Consider the following 16189-nt stretch of genomic DNA (forward strand, 5'->3'; position numbering starts at 1 on the left):
ATCCTCATTTGCAAAAATCCTCTCCCCGTCCCACTCCTAAGCAACCCAAATTCAGCCCCCGAGAAAAACATATTTACAGAGAAAAAAGATGAGGGCGTGAGGGGCAGTTCTGTGCAAACAGCATGGGCCCCCAGAGCAGGGAGAACACAGTTTCTCTAGGACATGGGGCAAAAGATCTGAGGGGCACAATGGAGAAAGGCGAAGGGTTTGGGAGTTGCTTAGAGAAAGCACAACGGTGACCCTAGGTGGCCCTGTGTCCCCACTTGGGACAGAGGGAGCCCCAGGGCCAGGGAGGCAGGGTGAGCAGGAAAAAGAAGCCACTCCCCAGGATCAGGACCAAGCCGGCCCCCACGCCACAGCCCAGAGACCAGGAGTATTCATAGGTCAGGGGCCGGGGATGGGGGAGGCTCAGGGCTAACTCCCTGCAGCAAGGCTTGCACGGAATGGCGGAACACCTCCAGGCTGACCAGAAGCAGCAGGCCTGTGGGGAGAGGAGAACAGATGTGGCCCTCAGGCCCCTGGGGTCCCCAACGGGGGTCTGAGCCTCTCCCCCAATATACCCCATCACATGCTTACTCAGACAAGAAACCTGGGGGACCCCCTAGTGATAGGAACAGAGTAAAGGGACAAAGTAGGTGATTACATAGTTAATCCCACTAGGGGACTGTAAGTAAGGGAAAAAAAGCATGGGAGACCCCTGTAAGTTAATGATCTCTCAAGAAAGCAGGTTCGCTTAACCAACAAACCAAGCAGGCTCGCTTAGCAACACAACCATGCAACAGAAGCCTGAGACATGCCCCCAGACAATGAAACAATGGCGAAATAAGACCCACATCTTGCCCAGAGAGGCTTGATTCCTAAGGTAACACTCCTCTGCGCACATTAAAACAAAAATATAAGGAAAAGTTGACATTATGCTGAAAGCTGAGATGATCCATCATATTCTAGTATATGCTACCGCCTTTTTGCTCATTTCCATTGGGCCATGACAGTCCCAGCTTGACCACGTAGGGACAAGAAAACCCTCCCGCCTGACTTGGAGGCGGAGCTGATGATGGAAGCTTGACGTCTACTCAAGAATGAGGAAGGAGGTGGTCTTCTCCCCCTCCCCACCCTCCTTTGATTATAAAACTGTAGCCCACTAAGTTCTTGCGTGGCACCCTCTAGCTCACCCGCTTGTAAGGCACACAAGTATCTTATTCTAATAAATCACTTTCTTATCTATCACTTGGCCTCTCGCTGAATTCTTTCTGTGCCGAGACATAAAGAACCGGAGCTCCTCGGAGACCCCCGAGATGCATTTCTGCAGTTTCACTAGCACCTCCTCACAACTGCTTATTAGCACCTACTCTATAGCAGGCGCAATTTTAGACGCTGGAGAGAAAGGAAGAAACGAGACACAAATTCAGAGAGACAGAAAGTAGAAGGTGGGTGCGGGGGTGGGGAAGAGGAATGGGGAGTTGGTGTTTCATGGGGGCGGAGTTTTACTTGGTGAAGATGCAAAAGTTCTGGCGATGGATGGTGGTGATGGCTGCACACCTGCGTGAATGGACTTGACGCCACAGAAGTGGACACTTAAAAATGGTTCAAATGGTAAGTTTTATGTTAATGTGTCTTTCACCACTTAAGAAAAGAACAAAGCAAACCAAGGAATCAAGAATCACAAAAGTCAAATTAAGACCCCATTCAGACTTGAGTAAAGAGTGATGATGGAATCTAAGTTGAAACCATAGAAGCAGAGAGCAGAATGGTGGCTGCCGGGGACTGAGCGGAGGGGGAAGATGGGGAGATGCTGGTCAAAGGGCACAAACTTCCAGTCTGAAGAGGAATAAATTCTGGAGATCTAAGGTACAAGCATGGTGACTATAGTTAATAATACTGTGTCCATAAAAGTTGCTAAGAGAGTAGATCTTAAATGTTCTCACTGCAAAAAACAAGTTACTATGTGAGGTGATGAATGTGTTAACTTGTTTGATTGTGTTGATCACCTCACGATGTATATCAAAATATATGAAAACATCAAGCTGTAGGGGACTTCCCTCGCGGTCTAGTGATTCGGGCTCAGCACTTTCACTGCCATGGCCCAGGTTCAATCCCTGGTCAGGGAACTGAGATCCTGCAAGTTTGTATACCTTACATACAATTGTGTATACATATATATATACATATATGTGTGTGCATATATATACACACACACACACAATTTATACTTGTCAATCATATCCCAATAAAGTTGAAAAGAAAAGAGAGTGATGGTGGATTACAAAACCGGAAAAGAAAATCAGTCATGTAATGCAATTTGATTAAAGAAAAAGAAAGGAACAAGACAGGACCAAAGAACCCTACCTGACAGAACCTATGTTCTACTTGGAGGAGACAAATGGTACACAAATAAACCAAGGCTTGCAAAACTCAATATGTCTCCAGTAGACAATGAGAAAGTTCAAACAAGTGAGCAGGCAGGCGCGGTGGGGACCGTGACAAAGCATAGCCCAAACCCGGCTCCAGCCAACTGCAAGCCCGTCAGAAACGGCGGCTTAGTAGACCAGGTCTTCTGAGTTTTCAAGAACAGCTAGCATTTTTTTAAACGATTATGATTTTTACGGGAATTCACCCAATCTTTAAATATTGGCTCAGAGAAATCTGTAGACGCTGCCCGCCAAACAAAGGACATTTATGGGCCGTCGCTGGCCTGCGGGCGACCAGGTTGTAACTGCCAAAGTAAACATGTGAGAAGACGGGATAATTTCAGACAGTGATGCACGCTAGGAAGGAGATAAAAACAGAGTGGTGGGAAGGGCCGTGACATCCAGGGGGTGGGGCTGGGGCTTTACATGGTGTCATCAGAAAAGCCATTGGAGCTGAGACCCAAATGGACGAAAAGAAGCCAGCCATGCACAAAACAGCAATGGCTATTCTGGGCAGAAAGGAATGGCTGGTGCAAAGGCTTTGCGGTAGGGGTGGAGTAGAGTGTGTTAGAGGGAAAAAAAGAAAAGTCAGTGCAGCGGAGCAAAGAGGATGGGGGAGGGGAGGGGGGTGGTGGGCAGCGGAAGTACAGAGGTGGGCGGAGTAAGATCACGTAGGACCGTCCAATGGTCAGGCATGGCTCATGCATCCTGGCTGCCTCCCCTCTCAGACCCCAGAGTCTGACTTCAACCTTGATCTCTGAACTTCCTTCCTCCCTACACTCCCAGTTTCCCCATGGTTTTGTTTTTAACTTTTTTAAAAAACTTAATTTATTTCATTTTATTTATTTTTTATTTTGGCTGTGTTGGGTCTTCGTTGTTGCGTGCGGGCTTTCTCTAGTTGCAGTGAGCGGGGGCTATCTTCGTTGCAGTGCGCGGGCTTCTCGTTGTGGTGGCTTCTCTTGTTGCGGAGCACGGGCTCTAGGCGTGCAGGCTTCAGTAGTTGTGGCACCCGGGCTTCAGTAGTTGTGGCTTGCAGGCTCAGTAGTTGTGGCTTGCAGGCTTAGTTGCTCTGAGGCATGTAGGATCTTCCCGACCAGGGATTGAACCTGTGTCCCCTGCATTGGCAGGCGGATTCTTAACCACTGTGCCACCGGGGAAGCCTCCACCCATGGTTTTAAGTCAGGGGGCCTGGAGAATACAGCCTGGAGTCTGCGTAACATGGCTCAGTGGTCCCTTTGTGATCCTTTCTTGACCTCATGCAGGTCAGCATCAGAGCACTGGAGGTGGAAAAGCATCTGTACGAGGGAGCGACACCATCCAGTCCCCTTCATTCCACTGCTAATTCATGCATTCTCTCATTCAGTCAATAGATCTTAATTGAACTCTCATTATAAAATATATATAAAATACAAGAACAAAACTAGGGACTTCCCTGGCGGTCCAGTGGTTAAGACTCCGTGCTCCCAATGCAGGGGGCACGGGTTCGATCCCTGATCGGGGAACTAAGATCCTGCATGCCGCACAGCACGGCCCAGAAAAAAAAAAAAAAACCTAATGAAGGGGCTGTCCTCCTGGAAATTCACCCCAAAAGGGGAGATGGACAAAAATCAGGTAAATGTATTGATGTGGGTGAACTGCATCCCCCCAAAAGTTCACACATTGGGGTCCTGATCCCCAGGGCCTTGGAATATGACTATATTTGGAGTTGTGGTCTTTAAAGAGGTAATTCACTTAAAATGAGGTCACTAGGGTGGCCTTGATCCAGTATGTCTGGTGCCCTTATAAGAAGAGGAGATTAGGACACAGACAAGCATGGGGAAGGACCATGTGAGGACACTGGGAGAAGACAGCCAGCTACATGCCAAGGAGATTGGCCTCAGAAGGAACACGAACCTGCTGACATGTTGACCTTGGACTTCCAGCCTCCAGAACTGTGAGAAAATACATTTCTGGTGTGTAAGGCACCCAGTCTGTGGTACTTTGTTACGGCAGCCCTAGCAAACAAAGGCATACATAAATGCATAATTTCAGGTAGTGATCAATTCTACGAAGAAAAATAAGGCAAGGTAGGGACACAGCAGGGAAGGGGTCTACTTTAGACAAGGTGGCCAACAGTGGTCTTTCTGAGGAGGGTGACATATGATCAGCGGCTAACATGATCTGCAGAAATGAGACATGGGAAGAGCTGGCGGAGAGCACTCCAGGCTGAGGGGACAGCACTGCAGAATGCTCTGAGGAGGGGATGAACTTGGAGGGTCTGAGAACAGCAAAGAGGTTAATATGGACAGAACAGAGAGAACAAATGGTAAGAGGCGAAGTCTCACGTAGGAGCCAGACCACATAAGACCTCAGAGCCACGTTATTCTAGTGGTGGAAATTCATCCGTGGCTTTCGATCTAGGTAGGAACCACAATATGATTTATGGTTTTAAAATGTCACTAACTCCAGGGCTTCCCTGGTGGCGCAGCGGATGAGAGTCTGCCTGCCGGTGCAGGGGACACGGGTTCGTGCCCCGGTCCGGGAAGATCCCACATGCCGCCGAGCGGCTGGGCCCGTGAGCCATGGCCGCTGAGCCTGCGCGTCCGGAGTCTGTGCTCCGCAACGGGAGAGGCCACAACAGTGAGAGGCCCGTGTACTGCAAAAAAAAAAAAAAAAAAAAAAAAAAAATGTCACTAACTCCAAAACAAGAGGCAGGTAGGATTTGACCATGGGCTGTAGCTTGTGGAGCTCGGCTTTGACACACTAGCTTTGCAAACAAGAATCTAACCAAATGCTCCCACATCTCACCTCTTCCACTAGACCTTATGAATGGGTATTATTATTATTATCCCCACTTTACAGATGGGGAAATTGAAGCCTAGAAAAGAGCCATGTGGGTTTGAGCCCAGGACAGGTCTACTCCAAGACTCTTCTCTTAGGTGGCATTACTTTAACCTTCTCCCTGATCAAACCTGACCTCCCTCGAATGACCTAGAAGGGCCCACGTGACCTGGTCCCCTGCCTGTTTCTTCAGCCTCCTCTCAAGCTGCCCTTCCCATCCTACAGCAGTATGGAGTAGGACTTCTTTCAGGACTTTATTTTTGTTTTATTTTTTGGCTGTACCGCGTGGCATGCGGGATCTTAGTCACCCGGACCAGGGATTGAACCCGAGCCTCCTGCAGTGGAAGCGTGGCGGCCTAACCACTGGAGCGCCAGGGAAGTCCCATTCGGGACTTCAAATGCACCAGATTTCTTCAAGCCTGGAGACCTTTGTGCTGCTTGGAATAACTGTCCTGGTTACCCCTCCCTGAGCCCACCTTACACATCCTCATTCTCTACAGAATTCCTTACTTGAATTATACTCCTTCTGAGAAGGCTTCCCTGACCACCACCAGTCAAGTCTCTGCTGGGTCTCCCTGTTACACATTTTCATTAGACTCTATACTTTTCATTTATAGCATTTACCACAATTGGTAATTGTTAACATATATTAATTTATATGAGCATTATTTATCTGCCTAATTTCTATCTCCTCCCTGGGCTGGAATTTGGGACTCCAACCCAGATCTTTTGATTCCCTGTTGATTTCTTGGTTTGTCTTTTAAACCAGTATCCTCCTTACTCTCCATGCTCCAGCCTCACTGGCGTTCTTTCAGGACTCGAAATCCACCGAACGCTTTCTAGCTTGGTTACCCATACTTTGATGTTTTAAGTGTCATCTCCTCAGAGAGCCTTTCTCTAATTCTGCTTTAAATGAAGTGCCCTCGTTATGCATCCTCACAGAACTCTGCTTTTCCTTCACAGCACTTCCGCAGTTTGTAATTGTGGGATGATTTGTATCATTTCTCCGTCCTTAACCAGACGATAACCTCCTTAAGGGCAGACACCTTTCTAATGAATAAATGAAAGACAGGGAATGACTGAATTTCCCCCTTTGTTTAGGAAGCTCTCTAAGGCACAAAACAATAATAAGAACGTGATTCCTAATAATTTCTATTCGAGTGTGCTCTTGAACATTCGTATCTCCCTGTCTCCTTTATTTTTGTTTTCGTTTCGTCCGCGCGGAGCTTGTAGGATCTTAGTTCCCCATCCAGGGACTGAACCCACGCCCTCTGCAGTGAGAACGCAGAGTCCTAACCACTGGACCACCAGGGACCTCCATTGACTCATCTTGCACCAAGCCTCTACTTCATTTGGTAACTAAGGTTACCATGTACATTTGCGCAAAACTTTGCCCCGCCCTATGCTCTGATCTTCATTCTGTTCATTCATCTTCTTTTAACTTGCCAAGTCTTTTACAGACTACATCTATGCTATTCCGTCACCACTATTACCATATCAAGGCATCGCCAACATTACCACCGCAACAACAACCATCACCAACATGGCCACCACTACTGTCAACTCCATATTCTGACCGGATAACTTCTGTTCCTCCTTCGATTGTCAGCCTAAATATCACTTTCTCAGGAAGTTTCTCTGACAAGCGCCCCAACCCCAGTGTGTACCCCTTATATGCTTTATCGTAACTCTCATCACAATTATAGTTGGATTATTATATGGGTAATTGTTGGTTACTGTCTATCTCTGTCAGAATCTAGGCTCTATGAGGGGCAGACACAGTGTCTGTCTTATTAATCTTATATCTCCAGCCCTTAGCTCAGTGCCTGGAACATAGTAGGTGCTCAGTAGATACACGAAAGATAAACAAATGAGCTTATATAGTTTATGGCTTATCTATCCACCTTAGAAAACATTTGATCCAATGAGGGCTACATTTCACAAGATGCAGAATTTTTTTGGACCCCCAACTCCAAAAATGCAACAGTTCTTGCAGACTCCAGGTCCAAATTTAAAAGAGTGTTTGGAGAACCTTCAGTTCCCAGCCAACAACAGTGCTTGGACCATCCTCATATTTGAGCCTACTATAGGCCTTGTGCTTCCCAGCATGCAATGGTACTTAGAGGACCTTCCTCAACCTGACAGCATACAACAGTGCATGGGGACCTCCCTCAACGTCCCAGCTTGCAACAGTACTTGGGGACCCTAGATTCCAATCTAAAGAAGTCTTTGGAGACTCCCCAATTCCCAGTCAACAACAGAACTTAGAACTCTCCCATCCTTGAGACTTCTATAGCCTTTGAGCTTCCACCAATTCCCAGCACACAACAGTGTTTGGAGACCCAACCTCCCAGCCTACAACAGGGCTTGGAGACCTCCCTCGACCTCCCAGCATGCAGCAGTGCTTGGAAACCCGACTTCCCAGCATGCAACAGTGCTTGGAGACCTGACCTCCCAACATGCAATGGCGTTTGGAGACCCGACCTCCCAGCATGCAATGTCCTCAGTCTGCAGGCTCTCAACCCTCACCTGAGAGGCCGAAGCAGATGGCTCCAACCCGGAGCAGGAACTCTGCACCTTTGCTGAGCACCATGATGATACAGAGGCACCCCAGGGCCATGACTGCCAGGCCTAGCACTGCTATCACCGCAGCCGCCATATTTACCTCTGTGAGGAGGGGAAGGGGAAGTAGAGAATACAGGATGTAGGGAGTAGAGAGAACTCCCAGAAGATCCAGGACTAGAGAAGAATTTTCAAGTAGAAGATCATCCAGTTCAATGTTTTACTCATACTGTTGAAGGAAGAACTAAGACTCAGAAAGGGTCGGTTAATTGCTTAAGGTCACAGAGCAAAGAAAGGACAGAGCCAGAATTAGAAGGAGATGGGAACTACCAGTATTACTTATGATCTGGTCACCATTTGTTTACCGGTGAGGAAACTGTGGCAGTGGGGTGTGTGGGAGACAACAGAGAAGGTGGTACATTACAGCGGAATGATCCAAGTCAGAACTCTCCCCAGCTACTTCCTGGCTGGAAGATTCTGGTAGAGTCACTGAACCTCTCTGAACCTCAGTTTCCTCCTCTGGAAAATCAAGATCAAAATCTCTACTTGACCTGCTGTGAGGATTAGAAATCACATATGTAATGTACCCAGTGCATCACCTGGCACACAGCACTTGTTCCATATGTGTGCCCTGTGATTATTTGGCTATCCTAGGGGAGCACAGCGACTTGCCCAAGCTCGCTTAGCACCAAGATAAGACAGAAAGGAGTGGAGAGGGTAAGTAGGTCCTCCATAAAGAGTCCTCCACTGTTTATGGAGGACCTACCATGTGGAGGCACCATACTGCATATTTAGCTGCATCATTTCATTAAATCCTTCCAAAGACCAGATAAGGTTCATGACATACCACAGTTCTTTTACTAGTGGGGATATTGACATACTGACCGCAATTCCTTACTGGTGGGGATACTGACATACTGGGGTGATGGAGAGACTGTGGTTAGAGTAGAAAGGGTAAAGCCTTAGAAGTTTTATTGTCCAGAATGGTAGACACTAGCCACGGAGGGTCTTTTAATTTTAAATGGATTTAAATTGAACAAAATTTAAAACTCAGTGTCTTAGTTGCACCGGCCACATGTGGCCAGTGGCTACCATATCGGTCAGTGCAGATACAGAACATTCCACAATCTCATGGAATATTTTATTGGAGAGCACTACTTTACATTTGGAATTATTTGGGTTCTAATCCTGCCTCTGCCTCTGCCACTTCCTGGGGAAATAAAATTAAACCATGTATGGATTTGTGTTTTCTCATCTGAAGATTAAGATAAAGCCCCTGCCCTGCAGGGTCATGGCAAGGACTGGAACTCTTATAAATGAACACCCAGCGCTGTGTTTAGCACGTGGGAGATGCACACTTGTGAGATGTTAACGTACTATCCACAGAGAGGGGCTGGGACTTGCCCAGAAGTAACACGGCATGTGGCAAAAGCAGAGCTGAGGCGGGAATGTTGGACACAGGGCTCTGGAGAACCACCTCTCTCCAAAGATGAGACCTCGCCAGGATTTAGGAGCTTGTGCCCATCCCGCGGCAAAGCAGAGAAGAGTACAATGCTATCAAGAACCCCCCTGGGATTAACGGATACAAACTACTATACATGAAATAGATAAGCAACAAGGACTTACTGTATAGCGCAGGGAATTATAATACCTTTTAATAAACTATAAGGGAATATAATCTAAAAAAAATAACTGAATCACTTTGCTGTACACCTGAAATTAACACAATATTGGAAATAACTATACTTCAATTTACAAAAAAGGGAAAGAAAGAAAAGGAATCCTTTAGCGTGGTCAGCATATCCCCTCCACCGGGCAAAAAGTTCTTACCTTTCTTTGTGGTTCTCTGGAAGATGTGAGCATCCTCTCCCGTGGTGAAGAATTTAAAATAAGTGCAGTTTGCTTCTGTGGCAGCAGGAGAGAGAAAAAGAGAGATAATGACATGGAGGTCCCTAGTGTAAGCTCAGGGCTGGACATTTAACATAGCTCACAATAACCTAGAAATGTGAAATTAACATCCCTGATAGAGAGAATTCATGCTCAGAGAAGTGAAACCACCCGCTATCACAGGAGCTGCGATTCCAATCCAGAGCTTTGAGGTCCAGATCTGCGGCCTTGAGTGGGCTATTGACCTCTCTGAGCTTCCAATTCTTCCTGTATAAAGTGAGTTAATAGTCTGTTTCCTGGCTCTGTCACATGAGTTTGTGTAGGGTCCAGTGAGAATAGAAATGAATGGGCTTCCCTGGTGGCGCAGTGGTTGAGAGTCTGTCTGCCGAAGCAGGGGACACGGGTTCGTGCCCTGGTCCGGGAGGATCCCACATGCTGCAGAGCAGCTGGCTCCATGAGCCATGGCCGCTGAGCCTACGCGTCCGGAACCTGTGCTCCGCGACGGGAGAGGCCACAGCAGTGAGAGGCCCGTGTACCGCAAAATAAAAAAAGAGAAAGAAATGGATAATCACTTTATTTAACAAAGCACCCAAGATCCAGGCAGAAGACTCAGAAGAGATTCTTTTTTTTTTGGTTCGCAGGCCTCCCACTGCTGTGGCCTCTCCCGTCGCGGAGCACGGGCTCCGGACGCGGAGGCTCAGCGGCCATGCTCACGGGCCCAGCCGCTCCGCGGCATGTGGGATCTTCCCAGAACGGGGCACGAACCCGCATCCCCTGCCTCGCCAGGCAGACTCTCAAACAACTAGCGCCACCAGGGAAGCCCTCGAAAGAGATTCTTATCTCAGAAAGGATTCATGTCTAGACTACACAAAGAACTCTTCCAGATCAGCAAGAAAAGAGAGATAACCCAACTGAAAACTGGGCAAAGGATATGAATAGTCAATTCATAGAAGAGGAAAGCGTGGATTACTCACAAGTACATGAAGAGATGCTCCACCTCAGCAGGGATCACAGAAATGCAACTTAAATCAGCAGGACATGGCACTTTAGATCAGTTAGATGGGCAAATATTCAAAAGGATAATATCAAGCATTGGAAGGATAAGAGGAAACAGCTGGGGGTGTAATGGGTACTAGCCTTTTTGGAAAGCACTCTGACATACTTTATGAAGTGAAGTATGTTTATCCCTATAACCCAACAGTTTCACTTCTGGGTATACATTCAGAAAAAACCACATGCAGGAACATATATGGGTTGCATCATGTTCGTTGCTACACTGTTTATAATAATAGGGAGGTGGGGGGACGTCCCTGGGGGTCCAGTGGTCAGGACTCTGCGCTTCCACTGCAGTGGGCTTGGGCTCGATCCTGGTCCGGGAACTAAGATCCCGAACGCCACACGGCACAGCCAAAAAAGAAATAAATAATAAACAGGGAGTTGGAATCAACCTAGGTGCCCATCTCTACTGGAATAGACAAGTGAATGTGATGGGCAAGTCTCTGCAGCACCTAGTAGCCACAAACTAGACTAACAGAGAGCAGCACGGAAAGATTTGAGAAACAGTGTTGAGGGAAAAAAAATCAAAAATAGGAAAAAATCTATAGCATGATATCATTTATGGAAATTCAAATACATACATATATTAAAACACGATTTTTCTAAGTTAAAATACATATCCATGGATGCATATCAAATGCATTAAAGAGATGAGTTAGGAAAGAATGGAAAAAAAGAATAAGAATGTAAAATAAAGCACATGAAGGATCTTGTACAGGCTGGTAATGATTCTGTGGCAGAAAATGAAAAGTATGATTCATCCAAATTTGTGTACTTGAAGTTCAAGAAAGCCACACAAAAAAAAAAAAAAAAAAAAAAAAAAGGTGCTTTCTAAATTGCATTTTAAGACCAGAACTTCCACAGAATTCACCTACTCCAACTTTCTCATTCCACAGATGGGGAAACTGAGGAGAGAACAGAGGGAAAGGGAGGGGAGAGGTCGAGAATAAGACGGGTATTAAGAAATAGGAGACAGGTCAGGTGGTCTGGGGAAGTGGAAAGGAAACTTTCCGAATTGAAGGGGGATGCTGAGGGACAAGAGATAAATTCCAGAGACAGGTGAGGTGGTGTGGGACACTCCACCTGGTACTGTCAAGGAAAGGAAAGGGCAATGAGATGTCCTGGCAGGAGCAGTGGGAAATGTGAGTCCTGACCCCGCAGCAGCAAAACGTAAAGGATGCTCTGTGCTGCAGAACAAACGGCGAGGATGCTATCTGCCACAAGTCGGTGGGGGGAAAGCGGTCTTCCTCTACAAGGGAAATGGGAAGTCTCAACTAGAGAATAAGAAGGTGTGATACATCTTTCTGAGAGAGAATGGGGTGTCTGGCATCCCATTGTTGGCTACTAATGATTTAGGGGCATCTGGTCTCTGACCCAGAGGATATGGCATATCCCATTTGGAAAAGAGTAGGATATGGGTCACCCCCCTTTGGGATGTCCTTTGATGGGCCATGGGATGTGTGGGATATTTCTGAAATCTTGCAATTTGGGAGATGTCCTCTGAAGGGTCAGGATTGTGGGATGATGGTGATGGTCCTTTAAGGAGACTGAAGCTCTTTCTGACCATTAGGGAGACATCAAGGGATGTGAGGGACCCCATATTATGCAGTCAGGTGGGGCGGGACAGCCCCCCCAGTGCAGTGAGGACCTTTGGGACATATTTATGGACTAGCGAGATGCAATACAGTGTCGCTGTTAAGAACAGAGATGACCAGGAACCCTCCTACACTGTTGGTGGGAATGTAAATTGGTGCAGCCACTAGGAAGAACAGTATGGAGCGTCCCTTAAAAAACTAAAATAGAACTGCCATATGACCCAGTAATCCCACTCCTGGGCATATATCCAGAGAAAACCATAATTCAAAAAGATACATGCACCCCAATGTTCGTTGCAGCGCTGTTTACAATCGTCAGGACATGGAAGCAACCTAAATGTCTGTCAACAGAGGAATGGATAAAGAAGATGTGGTACATATATATACAGTGGAATATTACTCAGCCATAAAAGAGAACAAAATAATGCCATCTGCAGCAACATGGATGGACCTAGAGACTGCCATACTGAGTGAAATAAGTCAAACACAGAAAGACAAATATCATACGATATAGCTTATATGTGGAATCTAAAAAAAAGGGTACAAATGAACTTATTTACAAAACAGAAGCAGAGTCACAGATGTCGAAAAAAACTTATGGTAACCAGGAGATAAGGGGGGTAGGGATAAACTGGGATATACACACTACTATATATAAGATAAATAAATAATAAGAACCTACTGTATAGCACAGGGAACTCTACTCCATACTCTGTAATGGCCTATATGGGAAAAGAATCTACAAAAAGAGTGGATATATGTATATGTATAACTGATTCACTTTGCTGTACACCTGAAACTAACACAACATTGTAAATCAACTATACTCCAATACATTTTTTTAACATTTTTTAAAAGAAAAAGAAAGAACAGAGATGACCAGGGTTCAAACCCCACATGACTAGCCTGGGTGCACAGACTGTGACATTTGTATTTCTTGCTCCTCGTTTTGGGGAGGATAATAACTACTCATAGGGTTGCTGTGAGGATTGATGAGTTCCTGCAAGTGAAATACTTAGAGCAGAGCCGGGCACTCCATTAGCATCTAATATTTTTTATTGCCAGAGTATCCCACTTGTCAAAAATTTGGGAACTTCCTGCTTGAGGCTCTGAGGGGTGAGAATTAGCCAGTCTGCATGCTGACTGGGTGGTACCTCAGACAACAAGGGTGCTTGGCATCCCACTTTGTTATCAAAGGCTTGGAACATCCTTATTTGGACCCTAGGGATGTAACAGATCACATCTGGAGAAGTGAAGGAGGAGGGAAATCCCGTCTGGAGCCCAGAGGGATAGATCTTCTTTGAGGGGTACTGAGATTACAGGACATCCTTTGCAGAGGAAAGAGTGTTGCAGATGCCATACGGGTGACCAAGCATGCGACATCCTAAATGGGCTCTGAGGGGTGTCAGATAGTCTCCTTGGGTCAGTAGAGGTGGAGTGAGATCCCATTCCTGTCCCCTAGGCGTGTAGGATGTCTCTCTGGTATAAGTTTAGGGCATGGCGTGGCCTGTCTGGGAGAGTGAGAGGTACGGGATAGCTCTCTGGCATGGGTACGGGTGAAACAGCCACTCTGTAGGGAAGTGAGGGGTGTCAGGGTGCCTGGAAGAGAAAATGAGAAGGGCTGGAGTGTCCAGTTGGGGAATTTGAGGTGAAATGGGTAGGAAATGAAGCAGATTTTCCAGGAAGCACAAGGTCCTGCCCTGGGATGTTGGGAGGTCTTTGGTGAGAGCTGTTTGGTGGAATCGGCAGAGGGAACAGCATACTTTGGGGTGGGCATCAAGGTGGTCTTTCTCCCCAGGGCCCACAGGATGGGGGTGCAGGCTGTCTCCAGTGTGGGGAGAGCAAGCTGGCACCAGGAACCCAGAGTCTTTCTCTAAGGGTGCAGGCTGTCTCAGGGGCGCGAGCGTTTCTGGGAGACAAAGGCTGTCTGAGGGCACCAGCTTGTGTCCGGAGTCATCGGCTGGGTCCGGGGGCACAGGCTGTGTGCAGAGGCACAAGGTTTCTCTAGGAACATGGGCTTGCTGGGGTACAGGCTGGTCTGGGGACACAGAAATGTCTGGGCTCACACGCTGTGCTGGGAGCATAGAAGCTCTGGAGGTCATAGGACAATTTGAGGGCACCGGCTGGTCTGGAGGTACAGGCTGGTCTAGGAGCACAGACGGGTTTGGGGGAACAGCCTGCTCTGGGGCAGAGGCTGGTCTAGAGCTACAGACTGGCCTGGGGGTGCAGGCTAGTTTGGGGGTACAGACTCCCTCTCTGCACAGTTTGTGCCTGGGGCAGAGGCTGTCCCCGGAGCACAGGTTGAATGTGGGTAGGGGCGCATTCTGAGGGTGCAAGCTCTCTCTTCTCGGGGCTCAGGCACGGGTTTCTCAGACACGGGATACAAGCCCTGCGCGGGGGCGGCGGCCTCTCACCTCCGGGCAGCTCCGCTGGGCCGCAGGTGTCTCTGCCGGCGGGCACGTCCGCCTGCCACAGTCGCTTGGTGCACATCTTCCAGAGCCCCAGGTGGGCAGCATCACAGACGGCACTGCCGTTGTCCCTGTAGGTGTTGAGTTCCACCCAGAACTCGGTGCCCACGGCCAGCACTGCCAGCGTGGCACCCACGGAGGTCAGCAGCAGTGCCAGCTTGATCTTCCCCTCGTGCTCAGGGGTCATCCTGGCCTTGCGCGCCCCGTGAGCTCGCCGCCGGCGGTCCTCCTCGTGCATGAAGAAGTTGGACCACATCATCATCCTCGTCGCGGGCGATAGGGCCCAGGTGCGAAAGAGGCAGAGCTGAGGCGGGCTCCTGAGGGGTGGGAGTGGGGAGGGAAGCGCCTGGGGTCTTGAAGCAGGTGAGGGGCTCAGTTTCCACTGGTCTGTGAAATGGGAAGATCTGAATCCTCCCTGGAACCTCAAATGAGGAAATCGAGGTCACTTCTGGGACCTAGATCCTCTGCTGGGAACCCTCTGAGGTTCAGAGAAGAGCCTGGGATACCCACAGAAGCTCAGCAAAGAAGATGAGACTAGAGATAAAGCTAGGTTCCCCCAGCCTCACGGCTAGAACCTGGGTACCCAGGAGGGGGGCCTGAGAGCTCCAGAAGCAGGAGAACTGAGTGTCAGCTGAAGCTCTGAGGGGCTGCTCTGGGGTCCCCACTGGAGGGAATCACCAAAGGGAAGCTGTGTTTCCTTGGGGGAAGGGAATCCGAGCTTCCCACTAGGACTCAAAGTTTGGGATACACAGGAAGGGGAGCTGAGGTCCTCTCTGTGTTTGAGAGGAGATGCTTCCTGGCTTCTTTGAGGCTCAGAGTCTGGTGAAAGAGAAGTTGGGTCCGCCTGGGGTTCAGAAGAGGAAAAATTGGGGTGCAGGGAGTTCAGAAGGGGAGGGTCAGAATTACTTCGGAGCCTCAGAGAGGCAGTGGGATTCCCCCCCACTTTCACAGGGGGGACCAGCAGAGTCCTGGCTGGGGTTCAGAGACAGGAGGCTGGGGACCTGCTGGAATTCAGGAAGAGGGGAGGGGGTTCTCCCTGGCCATTCAGAGAAAAGACCAGAGAAGGTCTGCCCTAGGGGCTGAGAGAAAGGGGCTAAGGGACACCCCCAAGGCTCAGGAGGGGGACCTGGGGTCCCTTCTGGGGCTCAGATGAAGGTGCTGTGGTCCGCAATGCGGCTCAGGAAATGGGGACCAAGGTCCCCTCACGCGGCTCAAAGGACAACTGCGACCCGGAAGGGACTCGGTGTCCTTTGGGATCACTCGGCTCCCTCCCCCCGGGCTCCCAGGGCCGGCCGGGTCGGGACGGCTCCAGGCTCAGCTCCAGGCCAGGCGCCTCCCTCAGGCCTCCCACCCCCGTCTCCTGGGTAGGGACCCCTCTCGCTCTCCTGCCTCT

The 16189-nt window shown here is 48.6% G+C and overlaps 1 protein-coding gene across 1 annotated transcript; it reads right to left on the reverse strand.

The window, feature by feature from the left end:
- Nucleotides 1–241: 241 nt before the first annotated feature.
- CACNG6 (calcium voltage-gated channel auxiliary subunit gamma 6) lies at nt 242–15055 on the reverse strand. Its single transcript, XM_032612907.1, is given in 5 exon segments — nt 242–388; nt 390–481; nt 7758–7895; nt 9621–9695; nt 14743–15055. Coding segments are annotated over 5 exon segments (765 nt in total).
- Nucleotides 15056–16189: the final 1134 nt, after the last annotated feature.

Source organism: Phocoena sinus, chromosome 19, assembly GCF_008692025.1.
Source record: "Phocoena sinus isolate mPhoSin1 chromosome 19, mPhoSin1.pri, whole genome shotgun sequence".
Taxonomy (NCBI): Eukaryota; Metazoa; Chordata; class Mammalia; order Artiodactyla; family Phocoenidae; genus Phocoena; species Phocoena sinus.